Raw genomic sequence first — 27,046 nt, forward strand, 5'->3', positions numbered from 1 at the left:
CAAAAAGTTTTTTTTTTTTGAACTTTTACTTTTATTTTCAGGTGACGATATGTTCTTTGTATCCCTTGTCTTAGTGTTGTACAATTTGTAATAATACCGTATTTTGTGTATTTTTTTTTTTATAAAGTGAATTTTTTTACCATGTAACAAAATGGGTCCCAAAAAGAAAGCTAATGAGGGGAAAAAAAAATACAGAAAAATTTTCTCTATTGAACAGAAGAAAGAAATAATAGCAAAACATCATGAAAGTGTGCAAGTTATGCAGCTAACTCGAATATATAAAACCAGTCATTCTACAATATCAACCATTTTGGCTAAGAAAGAAGAACTTATGGTAGCTAAGGTTGCTAAGGGAACTTCAAGGTTGAATGTCAGAGGGCTTCTTTTTGAGCAAATGGAAAATCTATTACTAATTGGATTAAAGAAAGAGAAATTGCAGGCGATACTACATCTTAAAATGCAATCTGTCAGAAAACTAAACAGATTTATCAAGATTTGAAAAAGAAGACTTTGGGATCAAGTTCTGAGGTAGATGATGATTTCAAAAGGTAGCAGAGGTTGGTTTGACAACTTGAAAAAAATAACAGGAATTCATAGTGTGGTAGCTAGTGCTGACAAAGCAGCAGCAGATAAATCTGTCAATAGCTTTACAAGAATTATAGAAGGAGAATACCTACCTCAACAAATCTTCAATTGTGATGAGACTGGGTTATTTTGGAAGAAAATGCCTAATAGGACATTTATCACAAAGGACGAAAAAACACTTCCTGGCATAAACCAATGAATGATAGGTTAACATTGCTTTTAGCAGCAAATGCAAGTGGAGACCACAAAGTAAAACCAATATTAATCTACCACTCAGAGAATCCCTGAGCATTCAAAAAGTTCAATGTCTCAAAATCCAATCTCGGTGTTTTGTGGAAGTCTAACAGCAAAGGCTGTGTCATAAGAATAGAATTTAGACACTGGATTCACGAAGTGTTTGGACCAATTGTCAAAGCCTATCGTTTGCAAAACAATCTGCCTCTAAAAGTCATTTTATTGACTAACGCACCTGGTCATCCAACGTGCATACAAGAAAAGCTACCATAGGAATTAGATTTTATCAAGGTGATTTTTCTTCCTCCCAAGACTACATCTCTGTTTCAACCTATGGATCAGCTGATAATTGCAAATTTTAAAAAACTTTACACAAGGGCACTTTTTACCAGGTGCTTTGAAATGTGTTAGGCTACCAACATAACCCTAAGAAAATTTTGGAAGGAAGAATTCAACATTGTCATAGCAATTAGGCTAATTGTAAAGGAATGGCAAGAAGTAACAATGAAATGTCTCAAAGCAGCATGGAGGAAATTGTGTCCTTCCTTTGGTAATGAAGAAACTTCAGATGAAAGACACAAATTGGTAAAGGATATTGTGGCAACTGCTCATGATCTTAACTTGGAAGTAGAGGAAGATGTTGAAGAATTATTGGAGATGCATGACTGAGAACTGACCACTGACGAGCTAAAAGAACTTTTCAAGCAGCAATGTGAAGAGAAGGAAATGGAATTTCATCTGAAGATGAGGATGGAGAGAAAGAACAAATTACAACTGCTGAAATCAAAAATGTTTTGGCAAAGTGGGAGGAAGTTCAAAATGTTGCTATGAAATGGAATCCAAACAAATCTGAGGTTATCAGAACTGCAGATCTATTTAATGAAAAGTCCATGCAGTTTTTCAGAAACATTTTACAAAAGAGGCAGAAGCAAACAACCCTAGACATATTTTTACAGGTCCATTTGTCAAAAACTCTGAAGTGAGTCCAATTGTCCTTCTGGTGAAGATTGATAATTAAAAACTGTTTTCCTGAACAATTCATTTTATTAATGTTAATTTTTTTTTGTAGCAAATACATATACTGTATAATAAATAAATGATATTTACCATATTTTTATGACATTTTAAATGAGTTTTATCTGCATTTTTAATATGTACTATGGTTGTTGGGAGGAGCCGGAACAAATTAATCGATTTTCAATTAAATCTTATGGGGAATCACACCTTGGATAATGATGGTTTTGGTTAGCGACGGTAATCCTGGAATGAATTACCATCATTAACCAAGGCACCACTGTATATAAAAATTGAAATAACAACAATGATTATAAATGAAACATTTCTTAAAAATATACTATACACTGGTGTCCAAGACCTAAGGATGAAATACAATTTTACCAGTATATGAAAAAATTTTCATGACTACAGTCAAATGTGGACGATAAATTTATGGCCAGTATACTAATAAATTATATTACACAAAAAATGTGTTATAATTTTGTGCAAATTAAATTGCAATATGTTTTTGGAAAAAGTTACGAATTTCCTAAGGACATAGTTAAGGAATTAACGTACAGTGTTTACAGAAAACTATGTGAAGGACATTTCAGTATTGGAATATGTCCACTCCGAACTGCGATGCAGCTCTCACAATGTCATACCACTTAGCACCAAGTGATTCAGGAGTTCTTGAGACTGGTCCACTCCTCCATCAGAGCAAGGTAAGGTCTTGTTTGTTTTCTGGAGGGGAATTTCGAACAGCATCTCCTATTACATCCCAAAACTGTTGTATGGGGTTGAGATCTGAGGTGCATGTTGGCCACTTGATTTGAGTGGCCGTCATGCTCAAACACATTCCATTTGTTTGAAATGCTACCCTGATTCTGAATTGAAGGCTAGTGAGATTCCAAACTCTCTGGCAATATCAGTAATTCTGCAGCCTTCTTCAAGCTTTTGCAATAATTCTTCCCTGCTTGAAATCATCTAGATCAGTGTTTCCCAAACTTCTGGATGTCAGGGCCCCTTTGCAAAAATTAAAATATTACAAGCCCCCCTCCCCCCTCGAAAAAAAATCGTAATAGAGAGATATATTATTATAATATTTATTGTATTTATATTCAATACAAAACATACACAGTGAATATTGCAAAAATCAAATGCATATATTACATTTTTTGCCTCTTACCATTTGGGTTCTGAAGACGATGTAGGCTGTTCTGGTAAAATATGAAATACTGTCCTTTTTTTTTTTTTGAGTCTGTTTCTGCTTCTTCTGATTGTTCGCAGGATTTTTTTTTTTATTATTTTTTATCAGCCACTTATCCATCTCAGGGTTAAATTTTTTAACGTAGAATAGATCAAATAATATCACCCCTTACTGATACTGGCACACCACAGACTGATAACATGAAATTAGTGAATATTACCTGAATAAGGGAATCCCCGGACCAAGAACATTTTTCTCTTTTGTGACTTTTCTCCCTTTATGGCAATTAAGCCTAATGCAAAACAGACAGCAAAGGCAGGTTATTAAAACGTACATGATTGGTGTGGTATTAACAAAAGATCGCGCAACTGAAAGATAAAAGCATAGCTGACAATTGAGTTGAAATGCTAACTCTCTTCATCCAAATTCCATATGTGAAACTGCCATAACATTCATTATATATACTGTATATATATTACTTAGCTTTAACACTTTTACGAATTTTAACATGTTTGGTTGAATTTTATTGCTGCCTTGGGAAATCGAACTCGCACACATCTAATTAATAACAATGGTTTTTAGGTAGATACTGTGTTTGCCCATGCAACATATGGTTTTGTTTCAGTCTATACAGCATAGTTTCTGTATGAGGGGACATGTGATTCATTAATTCGTGTGTTTTTATCCCAGTTGTCTCTAATTGCACTATTTGTTGAGAAATATATTACACAGACTCCTCATACCTTATTCCCTGGCATAATAAAAGTACTTGTTTTTATTGCCTCTGCAGTATAGTGGCTGTTAGGGAGGGCGTGTTGTTTACCACTGCAAGCGAGTTACTATCTCCCCACATGAACTTGTTTAAGCTTTATTTCATGTGTGAAGTATATGCAAAACTTTTATTGGTAACAGAAAACTAGCTCGGATGACAGTGATAATATAAAACGAGTTTTGATATGTATATAAAGTCAATATCAACAGTCCCTGATTACGAACGCATGATGAAAGGGACAGGAAGATTTGGAGCTTCCCTGGAGAGCATTTGAAGTAAATACAATTAACCACTGCTTTGAAATGAAACATATGAATAAGCAATATTTACTAATATTCATTAAGCACCGAAATATGCAGGAAGCAAAGTTTGTGAACCAACACCAATGTGTGAATTTTTCCATTAAAATATAAAAAATAACAAAAAAGAAATAATAATAAAAATTAAATACGTTTCTTTTAAAATAAAAAAAATCTACTTAGTCTTAAAACATTTTAAATTTGTTTTCATTATTTCACGGCCCCCCTCAACAAAACCTATGGTCCCCAAGGGGGCTACGGCCCACAGCTTGGGAAGCGCTGATCTAGATGATGTCTTTGAGACATCACAAGACATCTAAGTTTGCAACTTTATTTCTTCATGAAAGAGCATCCTTCAAAGACAATTTGCTTAGCGCAGCCTTTTGCCTTTTTTTTGTATGCGATTCAAAAATTTGAATGTATAACCACTTTCTACTTGAAATTATCAGTTACATAAATTGCCACAAGCTCATTCATCTGAATTTTCGGCCGTAATATTCAAAAATGTTCGTTTTTAGGTTTTAGACATCAGTGTATGTAATAAATTAGTACATAAAGTAAATAAGTGAATAAAAACAGCATAAAATCAGTGTAGGAAAGCAAATGTAAAAGATGGGTATAAAACAGATGAAGAAAGAAATATAAAAAAATATAAAAATTCAGAAAATGTATATAAGAGTAAAAACCAAGATATTAAAAGCACATTTACAATAAGTTATATGAAATGGTAAAATTAATACTTTATTAATATTTAATTAATACTTTGTAAAAATTTAAAAACCTCTTTTGAACTGACATGCGATGAGTGATAAAATCTGCTTGGGTGTACAGAACTAAGACAGATTATAAAAGTGGCTAAAATAATGACCATGTTCATTGGCAAAATGAGGGCCGTCAATTAAAATATGAGTGATGAATAGCCCAGTCTCACAAAACTCATACATAGGTATGTCATCATCGTCGAAAGGAAGAGTGCATTAGATGACTATGATGTGTGGAGCCGAGCAAAAATGACTTCTGTTCAAACCCTTCAGGGGCTAGACTGCCATAATTTAATTTCAGGCTAAATTTGGTAGAGCTCATTATGAGTCTTAGTGTTCTGAGATAACTGCCAATGGGATAGAAGTTTTTTCCTGATAATCTTCTGGTAATTTGTAAATGGCAGAGGGCAGATGTTTGAGAAACAAGCTTTTGTTACTCTAGTGGTATTTGTGCAGATATAATGTTGCCTGGAAAGATGGCAGAAGATCTCACTAGGTTTGTAGTTTTTTCAACTTTGCATTTTTAGGCAAGGAACTCGGGGGATAGAAAATGTTGACGTTTTTGCAAAAATCTCAGAGAGAGTGTCGGAAACTACCATTGGATCAACAACTGTACAGCCATTGCATTCAAAAATAGAGAGCCAGTGGATGGCATATCTGCTCTTCATTTTCCATATTTTGTTCACAAGTTTAGTGTTGGCTGTTATGCTAGATATATAATATCTATATATCTTATGCTAGAAATATAATAGATCTAGGATTCCTTTCAGCACTGATGCCATATATCATGCTCGAGTTCGGCCACATTTAAAAGCAGTGAAGTTTGCTGTTTTGGTAGGAAGAATTGATGGCAAAGGAACTAGAGGAAGAAAAAGAATATCATGGTTTGACAACATCAAGACATGGACAGGAAAGAGCAGTGCACAACTGCTCAGATTAGCACAAGACCGCAGTTTGTTCGCAAAGATGGTCGCTGACCTTCGATAGAAGATAGCACAATAATAAGAAGAAGAAGTTTGCTGTATTGAGGTATCTCTGAAAATATCACAACCTTTCTTCTGAGCTGCTTTGGCCACTGCGTAATTGTTGTTCCACCATGGCTTAACGAAACACGGATACTGACTAAATGTTTTAGCAATTGTAGTCGTGGCAGCCTGTGTAATACGCCATCATATGATTTACTGCATCATTAATGGAAGAGCTGACCATTGCAGAATCAAATTCTGAAATTATGAGAAGGTTAGTGAGTTAGCTTGCTCAATGTTCTATTGTGATATCCGTCAGGGAGTGCACGGTTGCCCATGCAGGAAACTGGATATCACGGGAAAGTATCCACTTCCAAATATATTCTCATCAGTTTCCCACTTGAAGAGTGTGAAAAGGGAGGACGAGGAGATATTAAGTCTATGGCAGTGAATATTTGGTTAGGCATATGGCAGGTCTTGCTTCCCGTGTTTAGGAGGGAGAGATTATTGTTGTTGAGCATATGCTCAACAATTCTCCCTCTGATGATGCCACAAGGTTTTCTGTCCATTTAAATCCCCCATTAAAAGTAAAGGAAGTACTTTGCAACATGACATCATTATGGTCATCTTGAGATATATCTGAGGCAGAAGGGGGACACAGACAGCATACAGTTAAAGAGTTCTGACTGAGAGTCAGACAGCAACTGCTTCTACGTTTGTATTGAGTGAGACTTGCTGGAATGGGATATAGTTGTCCACAAGAACAGTAACTCCTCAATGAGCAGGAGTATCCTCTGTCTTGTTCTTATCATCGTTGAGTAACTTTGGTTTTAATAGCCTCGGATGATTTTTTTTTTTTTTTTTTGAGAATTGAGGATTGCCGTTATCCTTTATCAGGAAAAATATCCAAGATATCATAGTGTACACCTTTTAGGACACTAGATATATGAATTATTTTATCTTCTTCGAAGGGGTGGGTGGGTGGAGGTATCCATGCCATCTGAAGATGGTTCATCTTCAAAATCCATACTGATTGGACTTCTTCTTGTGCTCCAAGAAGATAGAGAGCAGGTTATTGTTCAGGAATGTTATAAGTGCTTGAAGTAGGGATCAACATATAGGTTTGGATCCCAACTGAGACATTTTTTTTTTACAGTGGTATTCTTGGAATAAAAGGGTTTATCAGATGTTGCTGCCACTTTTGTGGTATGATGCCTCTTTGCCTCCTGATAAGCAATACGTTGCATGGTTTATTTTTAATCTCTTTGTCATCCTTCCACCTTTGGCAGGCTCTGGTGTATGACATATGTTTTACTCACAGAGCATTTTGACATTTTGCTCTTACAGTCTTTATTCTCATGATCTTTATTGCTACATCATGCATAGATGGCAGAACCACGACAGACAGTTTGAAAATGACTATATTTCTGGTATTTAAAGCCATAAAAGGTTTGGGATATAGAGCCTTACTGGACAGTTGATATCCTGACCGATACCAATTATATATTTGGTTTAATCCTTTATCCAAGTGTAAGAACAAAGTTTGCGCCTGAAGTATTTTCAGGAGTGGGGCAACTCATGGTAAAGATGGACCAAGCTCTCATCACTCCTTGTCTTAGTATCTCCCATAATGCAAAGCACATCTCCTTGCAGACATGTATAATGCTATGCATTAAGGGAAGGGCCACTATCTAGACTGGTTTCGACCTTGATTGAGGTCTCATCAGTGGGAGCCAGATCCAGAGGTGGTGATACTAAGGTGGAAGTAATGGAGAAGTCATATTTACCTATACCAGTTGTCAAAAAGTGTTACACCTTATTATTAAAATTCTCTGGTTTAGAGACAAGTTGATGAAAGTTTTTTCACTTGACTATGCTATCAATTATATATTTGGTTTAATCCTTTATCCAAGTGTAAGCAAACAAAGTTTGTGCCTGAAGTATTATCAGGACTGGGGCAACCACCTTTACCATGAGTTGCCCCAGTCCTGAAAATACTTCAGGAGCAAACTTTGTTTGCTTACACTTGGATAAAGGATTAAACCAAATATATAACTGATAGCATAGTCAAGTGAAAAAACTTTCATCAATATCCTGACCGACGTTGATAGATCAATCTAATAGACAATTTTAGGTGTTGAATATTATTCATAACTTATTTTAACAGTCTTCCAACACTAAACCAACTAAATTATAAAAAATATTTTTTTTTATATAATGTAGTTGGTCTGGTGTTGTAATACCGTAAAAATAAGTTATGAAAAAGATGTTAATAGATGATATTTGAAAGATGGTGGTTTTATTGAATTTAATAATGATGGTTCTGGTGGGAGCCAGATACTCACCCCTACGGTATCAGATTCTTCTTATGGCTATCACTCTTTGGTCCTTGAGTTCAGAGCACATCGCTTCATTAGGAACATTAAGGAAGTCCCACTCTGATATTATGCATCTAGAAAAGTTTAAAGTCATGTGGGAAGTAACCGTGAATGGTATTCTACCTACAGACGTCACATGGAGCAATTTTTATGATCTTGCAACTGTAGCTGTTTCAATAAGGATATCTCCTGAAAGCAGTTTCTTTAGAGATTTTGGATATCCTGTCAACCCTTTGAAAACCTTCTGGATGAGGAAGAGTGACATTTTTTCAATTGGACATTAACCTACTAAATGTAGGATTAAGAATGGTGGTGTATTTGTTGCAGCTTCTGATGTGATTTTTGTTTCTTACTTTTGCTTTCCATTATTGATTCTATGGATTTTGAACCTGGTTAAGGCTCCTGATAAACAAGAGGATGAAAAAGTATTCATTCTCAGAAGGAATTTGATTCACCACCAGCGCTATCCACCCACAATGAGCTAAACATGGACTTCCACTCTCAAGAAAAACAAATGTGCTCAGGAATGAAATGCCATGGCATTCTTGGATACTTATACAGATGCTACAGAAAGTCTTGGACCGAAGGTGACCACTACGCAACACCCTTGACTTATGTAGGCAAGCCCACTAGCCAAATAGTCAGAACTAGGCTATCAGAGACTGCCCCTCTTGCCAAAGTAGTGCAAAACTACCAGGATCCCCCTTTCAGTATCTATAGGTTGCAGCAAACAGTAAATATAGATCCACGTGATAGTGGTCTGGAAGAGGAGAGTAAAAAAAGGACTCAGGAAAAGTGGAGCAAAAAATATGGAAAGAAAAACATAGAATAAGAATGAAAAAGGCAAGTAATATCACTGGGATGTCTCTCCCCCTCAACTACAAATAGGTACCTCACATGGAGGGGTAATAAACTAGCAAAAAGTCATAATGCTATATTCCAATAAATAACAGACATGGGAAGTTTTTAAAGAATTAGAAGTGATGAAATCTCATTTTAATTTGAATAGAAACTGGGAATTAAATTTAAAACTAATTAATTACATTAATTACAAAGAACTGTCATTATAACAAGCTAGCAGAGCTTTCACAGTGGACAGTTTACTATAATAAATATCAGAACATTATGCCTATGGAGCTTTCATTAGGTTTTTCTGTAATTTGCTATAGTGAGAGAGTAAACTGTTAAACATTAAATTTCTCTGCCAAGAAAATCTTGAAGTCAAACTGTTTAAAAATTAAAAAAAAAAATACAATATCTATATATTTTTTAAATAGTAATCCCAATACAAAATACACTTCTTATACAAACAAGATCATATACCAAAGAGTAAACATCCTTTGGCTTAAGACTTTATTTATGCAATTATAATAAGCAATTACTTGGAAGGACTGCTAATTACTTCTTCAACTATCATTGGTTTCTTTTCTGTAAAATAAAGAATTTCAAAGTTAAAAAATAATTGACTACCAACTGAAAAAGTGTATAGATAAAATAAAGACATTCAAATTCTGCCAGTTATGATTCTATTGAATAAATTTATAAATCATGCTTACTGTAATGCTGCTTAAGTTTCTCTCCAAGTATGGATATCTCAATAACAAAAACAGACAACAGTGATGATTTATCATATATTAGCAAATGTCAATTACAGTGTTTTTTTATTTTATTTTTGATCCCTTTTGTAAATATAAATCCGTGGGGGGAGGGGATGTGAACTTCACATCCTAGTAGCTTTGTTATCATATTACATATTTTTTACGCATATAATCAGACATGTTCTTGTATGCTATGTGTAAAAATAACTATTAGGTCACCCTCCACTTCATTTTAGAAGAAAACCTAAAACAATATATATGCATATTCATGCGTATATGAGATTCCATTATTAGAGGATTGGTTAATGAGAAAGTCTATAAGGTCTGCTAACCAGCTGGGAGAATGAGCAAGATAATTAATTTGGGCATGAGGAGGAAACAAGCAAGAGAATTAGTGGTGGTTGTGAGGACAAATGATTTAAGTGAACATAAGGGGAATGTAAGGGTGAATATCAGGAGATTAAGGAGAGAGTGAAAAATAAGAGCATAGTGGGACAAGTTGTCAGCGTGTTGCCAAGGTATGACAATGAGTTTAGAAGAAGAGCCAGAATCATGAATAGTATGCTAGCAGAGATATGTGCGAGGAGAAGTGACTGCAGCTTGTGGATGTATGGCATGTATTTGAAGGAAGAATGGAATCCATCACATCTGTATAATTATATGGATGTGATCGATTGCATTTGAATGACTTTGAAGTGAGTGAACTGGAAAAACTGTTGCTACATGGAAGTGCAATATATGCAAGAAATCAGAAATAAAATATGAAGTGAAAGATCAGGAGAGTGATACTGAAGGGACAAAAGTGCTTGGTGGAAACAGTACCAGTGCGAGAGATGATTTATTTCATATCGAAACACAAGTGGTACTGTAAAATTCAATGCAGTGGGAATTTTTTTTTCTTAACTTTGCATCGACTTTTACAGAGGTCACAAATATTGTATATAGAAGGATAATGTAATTTTACACTAATTGTGGAATTTTGTATATAAGGGTTATATCGGCTCTGTAGTTATAATAATTTTGTGATGTGAAAAATTATGCAAGTACATATTTAAAAGGTAGGAATGTTAAACTGTATATTTCAAGGGCAATGCCTTAGAAAGTGGCCTGGCATTTGAAGTGGTTCTGATTTTAGAGAAATGGCTTAGAAGCTTTGTTTGTACAAGGTAAAGTGCCTTCAATTGTTCGAGCTTAACCTAATGCATGTCTCAAGGACAGTGTAACAAAAAGCGACAAACATCTAAGGATCTCCCGTAGTTGGTAAATAAGATTGTTTTTCTGTGTTCTGTGGAAAACAGAAGTAATCAACAACTCTGAAGGTCACATCCCCTTTTGCACGGGAATGTTAGGGGTTCTCAACCCTTAATCCAGGAACCGCAAGAGGAAGTATAAGAAAGGATCAAGAAAAACTCGGAGTATCCAGAGGCAGGAGAGCTAGTATGTAGTAGGCAGAGGCAGTATGTAGCAACGCAAAGGCAGAAATGTAGAAGGAAATGCTGTCTCCTTTTGTAGTGCCTCGGGATCAAGCATCGCAAACGCGGGTACATTGGACATCCAGAGGGAATTCGGGAGATGTCGAACCATAATATGTATCAAGCCCCGGGAATTCTTCACTGTGCGACGCTGCTAAAGGAAAGAAGCCCGAGGATGGAAAAGCAGTCAGTATCGGTGTAACATGCTCCAAGTCCTGAAAATTCTCCAAGATTCGACAGTGCTAAAGAAAAGAAAGCCCACACGAATGTTGAGACCCAGGACAGAAAAGCAGTCAGTATCAGTATAATATGCATCAAGCCCCGGGAATTCCTCATGATGTGACGGTGCTAAAGAATAAGAAGCCCACACGAGTGTTGAGGCCCAGGACAGATAAGAAGTTCAGTGGAACCAGATAAGAGATGAAAGAGCCAGATCAGATATATATGTCAAGAGTAGAACTGTGAGTAAAACCTTTATGTGTATTACTAAATCACTTAAGGAATCGACAATGTAGATAAGAATATAAATTAAATTATACTTGAATAAATATTTCCAATATTTTGGCGTCATTGCCATCTTCAAAAGGAACTTACAAAAAAGGCACGTGCACATAGGCACTACAACACAGTAACTGAGAATGAAGTGATGAAGCTATTGTTCTCCTAAAAGTCCTGCTGGTATGTAGGTGTTCTTAGGCATTGGGCTGAAGGTCTGCTGATGTAAGCCTCACAAATTTGGGGCAGTCTCATACAACCAAATTTGTTGAGGTTTGGAGAGTTTCATAGGGCTGAGGCTGATTCCATGAATAGCCTTTCGAATTTATATTTGCTACGGTGTATTACTGTAGCTTTCTTCCACCGTATTCTGTGGCGTGTATCCAGAGCATGGTCTGCAAGACCAGAGTGGTTCTATTTGTGAAACCGGATGTAGTCCTTATGTTCAGAGATTCTGATATTCACTGTCCTGCCTGTTTGGCCAAAGTACGACAGTTTACAACTGCAAGGGACCTGGTATACACCAGGTAGGTCTAGGGGAAGTGGTTGGTCTTTAGTGGAGCGGATAAGGGATGCCAATTTTCTGTATGGTCTGTAACAGGAAGTCAAATCGTGTTTTTTTAAGATTTTGGTAATTTTTTCCGAGGTGCCTTGGATGTAGGGAATGGTGGTGGATTTAGTAATCCTTGTTGTGAAGGGGGAGTTGTGGTTTGTTGGTTTCAATATTTTTTGGATTTGGGGGGGGATAGCCATTGGCAGAGAAAGTGTTGAGGATGTGATTTAGTTCAGTGTTTAGGGCCTTGTCATTAGAACAGATCAGTTTAGCCCTGTTGTATAGTGTTTTCACCACTCCATACTGTTGTGAATGTACCTGCCTGTATGGGTGGGTTTTCTATAAACTGAGAAAATCAAGGTTTCATCAGGCTAGTGGGCAACTAGTGTGTCTAGGAAAGGGAGGCTATTGTTTTCCTCTTTTCAGAGTGAACTTGATATGTTGGTTTTTAGTGGTCTTGCTTTGGAGAGGACACAAGCTACAGCCAGTCTTACACTGTTGGCGATTTGATTTGGAAGGTGGCAGACTCTGAGTTCAATCTGGATCATAATATCCTCAATAGGTATTTTTCTGGGAGCAATGGCGAAGTTGTGGCCACATGAAAACGCGTTGAGTGCTTCAGGGTGACTGAAGGTTGATTACGGTGTTGGTAGGAAGTTTTGGATTGATGGCAGAGTTCTTTTTTAATTTTTCGAATTTTTTATCTTGGAAAAAATTACCAAAATCTTAAAAAAACATGACTTGACCTCCTGTTACAGACCATACAGAAAATTGGCATCCCTTATCAGCTCCACTAAAGACCAATCACTTCCCCTAGACTTACCTGGTGAATACCAGGTCCCTTGGAGCTGTAAACTATCTTACTTTGGCCAAACAGGCAGGACAGCGAATAATATCAGAATTTCGGAACACAAGGACTACATCCGGTTTCACAAATAGAACCACTCTGGTCTTGCAGACCATGCTCTGGATACATGCCACAGAATACGGTGGAAGAAAGCTACAATAATACACCGTAGCAAATACAAATTCAAAAGACTATTCATGGAATCAGCCTCAGCCCTAAGAAACTCTCCAAACCTCAACAAATTTGGTTGTATGAGACTGCCCCAAATTTGGGAGGCTTACATCAGTAGACCTTCAGCCCAACGGCTAAGAACACCTACATAGCTCACTAGGGGGCACCATCAGGACTTTTAGGAGAACAATAGCTTCATCACTTCATTCTTAGTTAAGTTACTGTGTTGTTGTGCCTACGTGCACGTGCCTTTTTTGTAAGTTCCATTTGAAGATGGCAATGTGATGTTGCCGAAATATTGGAAATATTTATTAAAGTATAATTTAATTTATATTCTTATCTACATTGTCAATTCCTTAAGTGATTTAGTAATACAGAACCAACATATAAGCTTGTCTATGAGAATTACATTTATGTGTGTTTAACATTGTGGAAGATTGACTGATATTCGGTGAGACATTTACAAAGTTAAATTGTGATTATTTGTTCTGGACTAAGAGGCTAAAGAAAAATTGGTATATTTTAGATATGAGAAACTTGTTTGAAGTATATATATTGCATGAACAAATTAGTATTGGGATGAGATTATAGATTGGTGTATGATAGTATTGCTGCATGTTTTTATGTGTGTGTGTGTGTGCACAATTATTGAGATATCATAATTCTTAGCTTTAGATTTTTTTGTTTAATAAGAGTCAATTCATTCATGACACTGTAATTGCATCATAGGTTTAATAAATGTTTGTTATGTTAAAGAATGTGTGTTCACTGATCCTTAATCCAATGCACTGTTTCTAAAAAATTCAAACCTCTGAGCGAATGTAAATAAGAGTAGCCCACGACTGTCAATAAAGCTTGAGATAGATTTAGAGAGATACTACAAGTGATCTTAATTATATTTAATACCTATAAAGGGGAGTCTTGGTGGCACAGTCACCATGTTTCGGGTGGCATTTCTGGTTACTACAGGTTATCTAATCAGAAATTAGATAACCTAGTAACTTAAGTGAAAGTGTAAAGCGTAAGAGTAGAGTATAGAGCATAAAGAGAAAGTAAAGTAAATAGAGCATAAAAATAAAGTATAAAAATAGAAAATAAAGTAAAAGAACTAAGAGACTAAGTATTCCAGTCCATGTGGGCACCATGTGGAAGATGTTCAGCTGTTGGAATACCAGTATTATTCTCTAGGTATAGTGCTAGCCATTGTTGAAGTCTTGTCTCTGGAGGGAATTATGTCCACATAATTCCCATGAACTATCTTAGGCAGCATGTAAAGGAAGGTATGCAAAGATCAAGAATTTTAGCTCTGATCATTTCATCAGAGGATGTAAAATTGTGAGTGGGGTTTCGCACTTTCCTCCAGTTGGTAAGAGTGATCATGAAGTGATCACCTAGGTAGTGGTTAACCATTGAAAACCATGTTCTTCTTATGACGTCGGAAGCCCCAATTGCTCACCTGGAGCGCTGGCGAACAGTGCCACCTATCACTTTCGGGTGGCATTTCCGGCCATGCCTTTCCTATCAAAATCAACCATATGTGAATATGGTTGATTTTGATATTCTCTACTTCCCCTCAAAGTTTGTACGTGGAATTTTGAACTATCCTGTATATAGCTTCTAATAGTTCTGGCATATCTGGAAAGTAATGGCTGCTACAAAAACATACCTTACTTAGTGGAAGAAATGGCAAGTATAGTATACCTCTTAGTAATCTTAACAATGATCCAATTCTCTCTCCTCAACACATACCTCCCTTTTATTAACTGAGTGCTATCCTGACAAAGAATGTAGAGCTCACCCATACTTTTCTTCTCTTCCAATTAACATCACCAACATTTCTCCCCCCCCCCCCCTCAATACTGAATTGAGAAAAAAAAAGAGAATGGTAGATCACAAAACAAAAGATATGTAGCTCATAATTGTTTTGAATAACAAGACAAAAAAAAAAAAAAAAGAGATTATATATTACAAAATTCGTTTACTTTAAGATAAGAACTTCAGCAGTACTGAAGTCAAATATTAGAAATGTATTTATAATAAAAACTCCACTTACCTGGACTAGCAGGTTTTACAAGAGGATCAAACTTCAAGTATAAAGAATATCTTCCTAATTCAGATCCTTCTAATTTCTGTAGAATAATTTTTTCTTTTAATACAACTATTCATTTAAATATATGAAACATAAAAATCATACAATACAAACCATATAAATAATTTCCTATCTTTATTATATATTTTTTTTTTTAAAAAAAAGTACTGAGATAATCCCCCTTCCTCCACCACCTATAACCTTTGTTAGAAAAATAACAAAGATCATTTTTCTAATGAAGGTTATAAACCACATATCTCCTGGGGATGTGATCTATTACACTTAATACAGAACTTTGTGGGCCTCCCCTCTTCTTGGAAAAAAAAGCCAAGAAAAGGTTGATACCATTGAATTTGGAAGACTCATTATAAAATGTTTTGATAAAGTGAGGTTTCCCCACCCCACTTTTTTTTTTTTTTTTTTTTTTTTTTTTTTTTTTTTTTTTGATTATACATCTAGAGTTATATGCTGTGGCAATTCTGATTTTCTTTTAATGAACTGGCAACTGTACAAATTTGTGTGAACAAGATCAGTAATATTTATGTGAAAGAACTGACATGGTGCAGAAAGAGAGAATGCTGACAAAGCAGGGAACAACATGACAGGAAAAAAAAAAAAAAAAACTCAAAACATAACCAAGTCAGAGCACTATGCAAACAGCCTCTCTACTATACTATTGTAATTCTTCAAAGAATTAACATATGGAAAATATCCAAATAATCATAATATATATATATATATATATATATATATATATATATATATATATATAAACACACACATACATATTTGTAAGTAATAAATTATTATTTTTATGGTCACATTATTCATTACCAAACCAATTTAAAAGTGAGGGCAGTTAAGTCAACATTATGTAACAATTCTGCTTCAAATTGTTTTGCAAATTTCTCCCACTAAAAATCATATAATTCAAACTAAAATTGAGGTAGCAACAAAGTTTAGCAGAGATCCTAAATACTGAATTTTATAAAATTCCATACAAACAGAGTAGCAGTCATTCCCCAAATTTCTCAAGTAAAAATAGAAGTAAAAGCCAACTTGGTAAAGATTTCAAATTTCAATAAAATCTACTCATTCTGAGAAGAATTACTATACATACAAGAACAGGCAAATTGATTCCATGAACACTTATGCATTTTGAGAAATATACCTTTTTAGTTCCTGGAAAATGGACTAGATACTCCAACTTTACAACATTTAAAATAAGTCTACAACATAGATTCAAGTCGTATGATGATTTTTGCTAGCATATCAGCAACTTAGGCTATATGTGAAGACAACAGTTAAAAAATATGAAAAGCCATAAGTTTGAGTCAAGATAAAAATATATACAATTCTTGTAGATAAACTTATATGTTGGAAATGTATAACTGTCAGATTTTAGAGAAAGAGACAATGTATATTAGAATATTAATTAATTTTAAATAAAAAACTAATTAATACTTCCTATATTTGGGTAATGTTATATTACCATCTTCAGGGATGGTAATACAACACAAAATATATCACAAAATAATGATATGTGCACGCAGGCACTAACACTAAGCAAATATGGCCGAAGAGACTGACTTCAGTTGTTTTCAGTCCTAGATTCCTAAAGGTGCCCCCCTTAGTGGGCTAAATTGGGCTGTTGGGCTGATGTTCTTAGAATGCAAGCATCCCATATTTAGGGCAGTTTCATGCATCCAAATTAGTTGAGGGTTGGGGAGTTTTTTTTTTTTTAGAGCTGAGGCTGACTCCAGGAATAATCTCTCATATTTAACCTGCTGTGGTGTAGTAAAGTGGCTTTCTTCCAGTGTATTTTGTGGCAGGTGTCCAAAGCATGGTCAGCAAATCCTGAGTGGCTGCATTGGTGGAACGGGTCCTGCCTGTTTGGCCATAGTAGCCACTTTCTCTAGACCTACCTGGTATACTCGAGGTAGGTCTAGGGGAAGTGGCTGGTCTTTGGTGGAGCTGATAAGAGATGCCAATTTTTTATATGATTTGTAACAAGTTGTCGGGGGGAGGGGTAATTGGTTTTAATATTTTTTGGATTTTTGGGGGGTTGTAGCCATTGGCTATAAAGGTGTTAAGAATATGGTTAAGTTCAGTAGTTAGGGCATTGTTATCTGAAGTGATTAATTTTGTCCTTTTATATAGAGTTTTTATAATCCCATATTCTTGGGAGGGGGGAAGTGATTGCTGGTTAATGTATCTACCTGTATGTGTAGGTTTTCTGTAAACAGAAAGCCAGGGATCCATCAGGCTGGCTGTAATCAGAATGTCTAGGAAAGAGAGATTGTTATTGTTTTCCTTTTCCAAGGTAAACTGGATCCTGGGGTGTTGATTGTTTAAGTGTGTTGAGAAGTTGTGGAGAGTATCCAAGCCATGCGGCTAAATAGCGAACACATTATCTACGTAGTGTAGCCAAAAAGTAGGTTTATGTGGAGCCGAGTTTAAGGCTTTTTCTTCAGATTTAGGCTTGAAAGTTTAAGGTGTTTTCTTCAAAGTTTTAGGCTTGAAAGTTTAAGGTGTTTTCTTCAAAGTTTAAGACTTTTTCTTTGAAGGAAAAGCCTTAAATTCGGCTCCACATAAACCTATTGTTTAGTTACACTACATAGATGATGTGTTCGCTATTTGGCCACGTGACTTGGATACACCCACACCTTCTTAACACACTTAAACAATCAACATCCCAGGATCCAGTTTACCTTGGAAAAGGAAAACAATAATAATCCCCCTTTCCTAGACACTCTGATTACATGCCAGCCTGATGGATTCCCTGTCTTTCTGTTTACAGAAAACCTACACATACAAGTAGATACATTCACCAGAAATCACATCCCCTACCAACAATATGTGATTATAAAAAATCCTATATAACAGGCCAAAATTAATCACTTCAGTTAACAATGCCCTAACTACTGAACTTAACCATATTCTTAACACCTTCGTAGCTAATGGCTATAACCTCCAAAAAATATTAAACCAATTAACCCCCCCCCCCTCTCACCCTTCATAATAGAGATTACTCTAAATCTAAATATATGTGACATACAGGAATATAAGACATGATAATTAATAAATAACATAAAACGGATTTATCTCATGTATATATTTAATTAGTATAAAATTTTTTCCTAGTATCAAGGGCATCTTCAGTATTGACTTTCAAATTAAACAACAACAACAGAAACTGGTATATTCAACAGAATGGCACACACGAAGTGCACGTAAATGATGTAGCGGGTAATGGTCTAATTACATTCAAGTTCTAGTAAAATTAATTTTAACAAGATTTAAAAAAAAAAAAATAAATAAAACAAAAATAAAATAAATTTCTATAATTAAATTTAAGTTAATTCTGAAATTTGTGAAGAACTATTTCCCATAAGAGAATAATTTGAGTCTATCATTTCTATTTAGATTCAGTCAATGTAGCAAGGTCTCCAAGAGATTATTACTTTTATGAAGAACCTTAATTTTCGTCCAAAGAACTTTGAAAGAAAATTAAGGTTCTTTAAATTGGTCACGGAGTTGGTCACATAAAATTAAGGAAATTTTATGTGACCAATTCTGTGTCTGGTGATGATAGCATGCTCGAGGTCCTGATTGTAGAGCATGCATTACAAATTGACATCATTAATTTGGAATGCTGTGGAAATACAAGTGCTTTTTTTTTTCAAATTTTTGCTAATAATACTAAATGATTTATTGTATTTATAAGTGTGTGAGATACATAGAGTTATTTCGACGTAACTAAAATGTTACATTAGATATTACTAGATATAAATTAAATTAGATATCCATAAATCCATGACAATTATGTCATGAATTCAAAAATTGTTGTCATAAGTGAGACATGGTTGAACAAGGATGACATTCTGACAAAAATAAACATGGAGGGGGGATATGTAGCCTTTTTCGTGAAGACAAAGCAAAAAGGGAGGAGTGTCATTGATGATGACAAAGCAGTTGTGCACATCTAGAGTGGAGATGCAAGGAGCAAATACTGACAGTAATTTTGAAGCAATATGATGTGTAGTGGATGTGGACAGGATGAAATGTTTAGCAGGTTGTTGCTTAGACCTGGTAATGTGGAAGGCAGTGAGAAAAAAATGTTTAGATTGGTCTGGCTAATAAAAAAAAAGGGGAGGGTTATCATCATGGGTGATTTCAATTATGGTAATATACACTGGAATGAAAAGACAGCATCATGAACCAAAGAGAACGAATTTCTTGAGTTTTTAAGGGCTAACTACCTTAAGCAGTACATAACAGAGACCACATGTGGACTGAGGGTTTTGGATTTGATTATCTCATCAGAATATGTTATTAATGAAGTGTCACATCTTCCTCCATTTAGTGAATGTGACCATGAAGTGAGCACCTGGGTGGTGGCCAGCCATATCAGAACTTTTGCGAGAGAGAGATTTTTATGTGAACTACAAGGCAGGTGATTATGGCAAACTCGGGAGATGGCTTGGACAGGATGCAATTTTCCTTCCCATGCAATTCCTCATTCCATGAGGAATTGCATGGGAAGGAAATCAATACTGCTTCATCTCTACTCAGGAAGTACCTGGCAGATGCAATGACCGAGGATGTTGTGAGGACGTTGTAGAAGCAGTACAAGATGAGTGGAGATAATCAGTTACATGAGGAGGGCAAAGAGCAAGCAAGGAAAGTGGCTCACTTAGTAAGGGTAGCAAAAGTGTGGTGTGAACAGATTAGCAAACAACAATAAAAGAAACCCTACGGAGATTTTTTCAACATGTGGCCAGTAGAAGGAAGAATGATTATTGGAGGATGATGTTGGTTACTGATAATGGGAGAATGATAAGTACTGAGGAGGATGTAGTAGGTGTTTAATGAGCAGTTCATTAAAGCATTTCATCCTTGTGATTGTAACAATCCCAAAATTAAGAGCAGTAGGAATGGGAAAGGACCAATTATGGTAAGTGAGCAGGAGGTATACGAGGAATTGAGTAAACTAGATGTCAACAAGGCCATGGGACTTGATGGCATATCACCACACATCTTGAGGGAATGTTCCATGGAGTTAACATACCTTTAGGTTCCAAAGGAGTGGAAAGATAACAAAATTGTTCAGCTTGATAAAGGGGATGATAAGAATAAAGCTATGAATTATAGGCCAATCTGCTTATCTAGAGTTGTGATCAAAGTGTTGGAGAAGCTAATGAGGACAAGGATTCAGAACTATGTAGACAGCAGTAGAATTCTCTTTAATCGACAGCATGGGTTTGCTAAAGGAAGATAATGTTTTAGCAATCTGCTTACTTATTATAAAAGGTGACAAATACATTGGACAAATGGTGGGGATGTATATACAGTAGTATATTTAGATTTTGCAGAGGCTTTTGATAGATTGCCTCATGACAAGCTATTAGTTATATTGGAACAATGTGATGGAATAGCAGATTACATTGGATTGGAGAATGGCTGTCTAATAGGAATCAGCAGGTTGTGTATGTAGGGAATGATATCGGAGTAGAGGAAAGTCTAGTGGCATGCAGCAGAGATCTATTTTAGGACCATTATTTAATTTGTATGTAAATGACACTGGAAAGGACTTAAATCATGATATAGGGTTGTTTGCAGATGATGATGCAAAGTTGTGGGGAATTTTGAGAAGTACAACAGATGTTATAGCTTCACATGAGGACCTAAATAGTCTGTCTGAATGGGAGAGTGTGTGCGTGTGGAGATCAGTTTAATGTTGTTAAGTGTAAGGTTTTAAAATTTGGAAAGCAAATATGGGATGCAGAGTATAGGACTGGTGGAGATATTTTAGAGGAGGTGGAGAAGATGAAAGATTCAGAAGTGATGGTGGATAGTAACTTGAAATTTTGTGGATATTTTGTAAAAATTGTGAGGACAATAAAAGTGGATTATGGAAATGATGCAGAGAACACTGATGTGTAGAAGTAAGGATGTTCTGATTCCATTGTACAAGACTTTGGTCAAGCCACATATGGATTATTGTGCACAGATTTGGTTGCCAGGTTTTCAAAAGGATGATGGAGAACGTTCAGAAACTATGAAGTTGGTTTCTAGTCTCTGAAATGTGGAATATGAGGACAGATTGAGAGAATGCAAATTACAGAGCCCAGTGGATAGAAGGAAAAGGAGGAGGCAAGATTGAAACATAAGTTGGTAAGGAGTAATTACCAGATTAGTGTGGATGAGATTTTTTATAATATCTGGAGACAGGGGAAGAATAAGAGGCCATCCATAGAAGTTGTATAAGATGGGTGTGGTGAGGAAGTAAAGAGTAGATTTTTTCCCAAGGAGAGTGGTAGGTGATTGGAATGCATTGAGAGTGCCTGAGAGTGTGGTGAGTGCAGGGACAGTGAATGCATTTAAGTCGAGGTATAACAAGCTGTGCATGTGATAGTCGGACCTCCCATGATGAGTCTCTTGACTCCATGAAAGTCAGTTCGTAATAATAAATCACAATGAAATGAGGAACTCCTGTAAATCTGATGATTTACAGGAGTGACACAGGGGAGAAAAGCCACTGACACTGACAAACAATCTTGCAGTCATCCTGGAAAGGCCTTTATGCAGCAGTGGATCAATAATAGATGGCAATTTATTAATTAGCAGGATCTTACTTGTTTAGTTCACGTGGTACTCCTCCAGTTCTACAAGTTCAACTTCTATTCTGCTGATGGCATGCATCTTCAATAAAACATGTTCATCCTGGCTCCCTGACAAAATCAGCAAGCGCCTTGTTTAACCCTTATTTAACCAATACAAAATGCAGCTGGTCAACTAAGTGCCAAACCATCCTTGTTCATTCAATATGCAGTGGATACATACTAATGGAGTGAAAGTGAGGATTGGGCAGTGGGTCAGAAAGTCCTAGTCAGTTCTGTTAGATCTCAAATGGGCAACCTCACTTACAATGAAGTCACCCATCCAGAATCTAACAGAATATGTCCCACTAAAAAGCATACTTGTCTTTTCAGCAATTAAGTTCATGTCATAGAAAAATTAATATCATGATCAATAAGATGAAAGAAATATTTAGTATGAGTTTTGATAGATCTAAATTAAAATTGTGAATGTAAAATAACCAAAGAATATGTGCAAAGATAATTGCTAGTGATTTATAACTACCCATGCAAGAATGTCAGTACGCTGCCCAAAAAAGGGTAAAGGTCGCTCAGATGCCACCATAGTATTGTAAGCGCCCGTGGGTGCTAGTTCATGGAAAATATCTAGAGGCATGTGTTCCCGAAAATGGAAAGTCCCCATTTGGGGTGCGACGAAGTCACCCAGTTGGGGACGAATCGAAAAGTCGAATATGCAAAATCTAACTCGAAAAGAGGGCGCTGAAAAGGGAGAATATATGCAGCAACACAGGTCTGAAACCCCCCGCATTTTGTATGTTCCGGTTTTTCTCTCCATGTGCTCCTCAGTGGTCAATGATGTCCAACTCCTGCGTTCCCGGAGTTGACTACCATAAGTCCTGGCAAGGCATCACAGCAGAGTATGGCAGATAAACTTGCAGGAAATCAGCAAGAAAGTGCACCGATGTAATTCTTGAAGAAGCGAGCGCCAGACTCAAAGAGTACACGTGACTCCCACGTGGCAGCAGATCTTGAACAACAAAGTTTCCCATCATGAAGGAAGGACAGAAGGAATCCCGAAATCCTATACAGTGCAGATAAGTACTTTACATATTCTTTGTCCCTTAAACATTAGGATGATTGTGAATGGAAGAAATTTTGTGTTTCAGAACGAAAATTGAACTCTAAAGATTAAGCAGATTATAGAACATTTAATTCTCATTAGACTGACTGTCCGAGAATCGTGAATTTGTTAAGAACCAATGTTTAGACCCATACAAAATGGAAACAAGATGTGTTTTGTGACTAACAAGCACTTGATCAACTGTGTATAGTATTATAACCATTTGAAGGGAATATTCTATGTAGAAAATGAGAAATTGTATGTTTAAGGAACGAGAGAATGAGTGAATCTTTAGATGATTTAACTTAGTATTGCTTACATCACTTATGCCTTGTATTACTTGTGAGTTCATTAAATATGTTTTATAGTTTCATATGTGTGTGATCTGACCATGTAGATTGACTCTTACCACTCATAAAAGTTACGAATCTGTTCAATTGTATATGCAAGCAGGAATACCCAGAGTAAGTTAAGAAGGAAGGGCTACGACTGCAAGATTAGAACACCTACAGCCTCTGTTCAATTGTAACCACATTTGTGGCATCTAATTTCTGTGACCCCCAGAGTTAAGATATACTCTGTACCTAAGCTCAGGCTGGCGCAGTATATAAATTCGTCTGAGAGAAAAGGGGATGCCTCACACAGAGAGTAGGTAGTCTAAGGGCCATTAGCGAACAGGACATGCAGTATAAGAGGGGAAAAAAAGGGGGACAATAAATAAAACAAAGAGAACAAAAGAAGTAACACACAACAGTTCTTTGCATTTCTTAAAAGTTATGTGGAGGTTTCCTCTTTTCTAATACACAGGAACAAAACATTACCATTCCTATTCCCTCTGTCAGAGGTATATCAGAAAAGATAGTTAAAGTATTAAAACATGGCATTCACATCCTCAAGTAGAGGGTGAAGGATAAAGCTTCACCCTCTAGCATACCCTGGAGTATATGAAGTTCCCTGTAACTTGGCCTACTATGGGCAGACAGAAAAATCTGTCAACATCTGCCTGAAGGAGCATAAAAAATACATTCGCTACCATTATTATGGCAAGTTAGGACTGGCAGACCACGCTTTGGACACCCTTCACACAAGATTAGATTGAATGAACACCACCCACTATTCGGCCAAACCACAGTGTCCCAAAGACTAAGATCCCAACATAGCTTCCTAGCAACTGTTGAACCACCTAAAAACCCTCCAAAGATAAGACTTCAACAATGGCTTGCACTATACCCAGAGAATAATACTGGTATTCCAACAGCCAAACATCTTCCATGTGGTGCACACTTGGACTGGAATACTTTGAAAAGCCTCAACAGACTTCGAATGACAGGCAAACAAAACCTCATCAAATGGGGGCTACCTCGCTGGAACAGATAATTGTGAGAGTGCAGGACAATCTAGTCCATGGAACACCTTCTTTCTTGTCCCCTTATACAAAAGAGGACCTTATATCCTGCACAGAATGAGCAGTTGACTGTGCAAGATACTGGAGGAATATCTGACCATACAATATGTATGGTCAGATATTGTATATAAGATTATTGTATATAACTTATGTATAGTTTCCTTTTTCTTCATATTTTACTTATTAGTCCCTGTGTAATTCACCTACCAAATTTAAGCTGTTCTCATTTGTAATGGATCCTAATTTGTTGTAAATAATGTTGTACCACTTACTTACTACTGTACCACTTGTGTTTGGATACGAAATAAAATAATAGGATTAGATGGAAGAAAACTAACATGCTATATAGACATCATTACGGATCCGAAAGATTATTTTTTGAGTCAGCCTTGGTTAGGAAGAATTCTCCTCACCTGAACAAATATGGTTGCATTAATTTGCCAAAAACTTGAGAGACGTATCTTGAGAGCAATTCCCACATAGCTGTGATACTTTTTTTTTTTTTTTTTACATCAGAGGGCACCAAATTAGGACATTAGATTTTTTGCTGTTACAATTGTATTGTTTCACTTGCTCATTGTAGTGTATACATGCTGTGTTGTGCTCTGATGATACCAGATTAAAATCCAGTGAAATATAAGCTAGTTATTTTCATCTTGTTATAAAATACTTCATTTGGTGTTGTTTTCATTCATTACTAGTAATTCTGCCTTTTCCCCATTTATATATAAATATAAGTTTTTTTTACCTTTGTTCTATTATACATTAAAGATACCAATAAATTATATACTTGATTTTAATCCTTTATCCAAGGAAGCAAGACAATATTCACGTCTGAGCTACTTGTATATAGAGGCTAATGACTTCACATCACTTGCCTTAGCATATACCATAATGCAAAGCCCCCCCCTTCGGACATGCAAAATGCTATGTATAATGGGAAGGGTGACTATCCAGACTGGTTTCGACCTTTATTGAGGTCTCATCAGTGGGAGTCAGACCTGGGAGAGATGCCAAGGTTGAAGTAATGCAGAAGTTATATATATATATATCTCTTATACAAGTAGCCAAAAGGTGCTAGACCTTATTAATAAAAATGTCCGGATGAGAGAAAGATGTTGAAAGTTTTTTTTTTAATTTTTTTATTTTAAATCTTGGTTCTATTATATATTAAAGATACCAAGAAATTATATACTACTTGGATTTAATCCTTTACCCAAGGAAGCAAAACAATGTTTTCGACGTGAAATATATTCATGTCTGAGCTACTTGTATCTAGAGGCTAATGACTTCACATCACTTGCTCACAATGATGAGACCTCAAATAAAGGTTGAAACCGGTCTGGATAGCGACCCTTCACATTATGCATAGCATTTTACACATCTAAAAGGGTGTATGCTTTGCATTATGGGATACATTAAGGTAAGTGATGTGAAGTCATTAGCCTCCTTATAGAAGCAGCTCAGACGTGAATATATTTCACAAGCAAAACATTCTTTTGCTTCCTTGAGTAAAGGATTAAAACCAAGTATATAAGTTCTTCGTATCCTTAATATATATATATCAACAACCACATGAGATGCTTCAAAATTGATAGCATAGTACTACTATGTATGCAAAAGTTGGTAACATTTTGTATTTCTTGAAGGCTATAATTCTTGGCTAAAACAGCATGAGAAAAATGTTTCAAAGAATAGAGGGAGATGAAATGAAAGAAGATGATGAGAAGTTGAACTGTTAAGGTTGAAGGCAAACTGTGTATGGATGCTAGCCAGCAGAAGTTATGTTTTTACATGATAAGAGGAAAATGGAAGAATGATGGTAACCAGTTCAGTGGAACAGTAACAGAAAATTTCTTGAAAAGGCAGAAAGGAATTTCTATGAGTGAAGTGATTGCAATGACACTCTAAATATATATATATATATATATATATATATATATATATATTAAGCAAGAAAGACTAGAGGAGTAAGTCAGTCCAAGAAGAAAATATCTGAGGATGAACAATTCTCACATAAATGCTCGCATCTGTGTTTATTTTAACTCAACTCAGACTTGTATGTTAAAACATGTGTCAAAACTACAAATAAGCTACAAAAACATGTATGCTAAAAATTTCACACCTGCTTTAACATACAGATCTGTGACAGCAGAAAGAGTTAATGTCTCATTGATGGAATGAACTAATTTCTCTCATTCCATATAAATACAATCATCTACCATTATACCAGTTATGTTTATTATATCATCAATAAATAGTTTTGAAATAGCTAAAACATTTTACTTATAGAGAGATCCTCTATTGAAGAATGCAGTAAATGTTTTCTATATTCCTTCAAATTTCCATGATTTTTTTTATACTACTGATTTTTATTTCAAATTTGTTATCATTCAGTTTAGTTAAATAATTTTGAAGATCTGTAATTGACTAATTTAAGAGTATTATCACCTGCATAAAGTAAAGGAGATAGAGCTTAATATGTGACCAGTTT

At 35.8% G+C, this 27,046-nt stretch overlaps 1 protein-coding gene across 3 annotated transcripts in view; it reads right to left on the reverse strand.

The window, feature by feature from the left end:
• LOC150107563 (uncharacterized) overlaps positions 1–27,046 on the reverse strand; it is a 215,624-nt gene that overhangs the window by 85,354 nt on the left and 103,224 nt on the right. For all 3 annotated transcript variants that reach the window (XM_090391956.1, XM_090391955.1, XM_090391957.1), the window contains 2 exons: positions 15,390–15,465; positions 9,583–9,628 (listed from right to left, as the gene is read on the reverse strand). In XM_090391956.1, the coding sequence (XP_090248082.1) occupies positions 9,583–9,628; positions 15,390–15,465 (122 nt within the window). The remainder of the gene's footprint in view (positions 1–9,582; positions 9,629–15,389; positions 15,466–27,046) is intronic.

Source organism: Typopeltis vanoorti, chromosome 4, assembly GCF_054136105.1.
Source record: "Typopeltis vanoorti isolate ZY-2024b chromosome 4, IOZ_Tvanoo_1.0, whole genome shotgun sequence".
NCBI classification, from domain to species: Eukaryota; Metazoa; Arthropoda; class Arachnida; order Uropygi; family Thelyphonidae; genus Typopeltis; species Typopeltis vanoorti.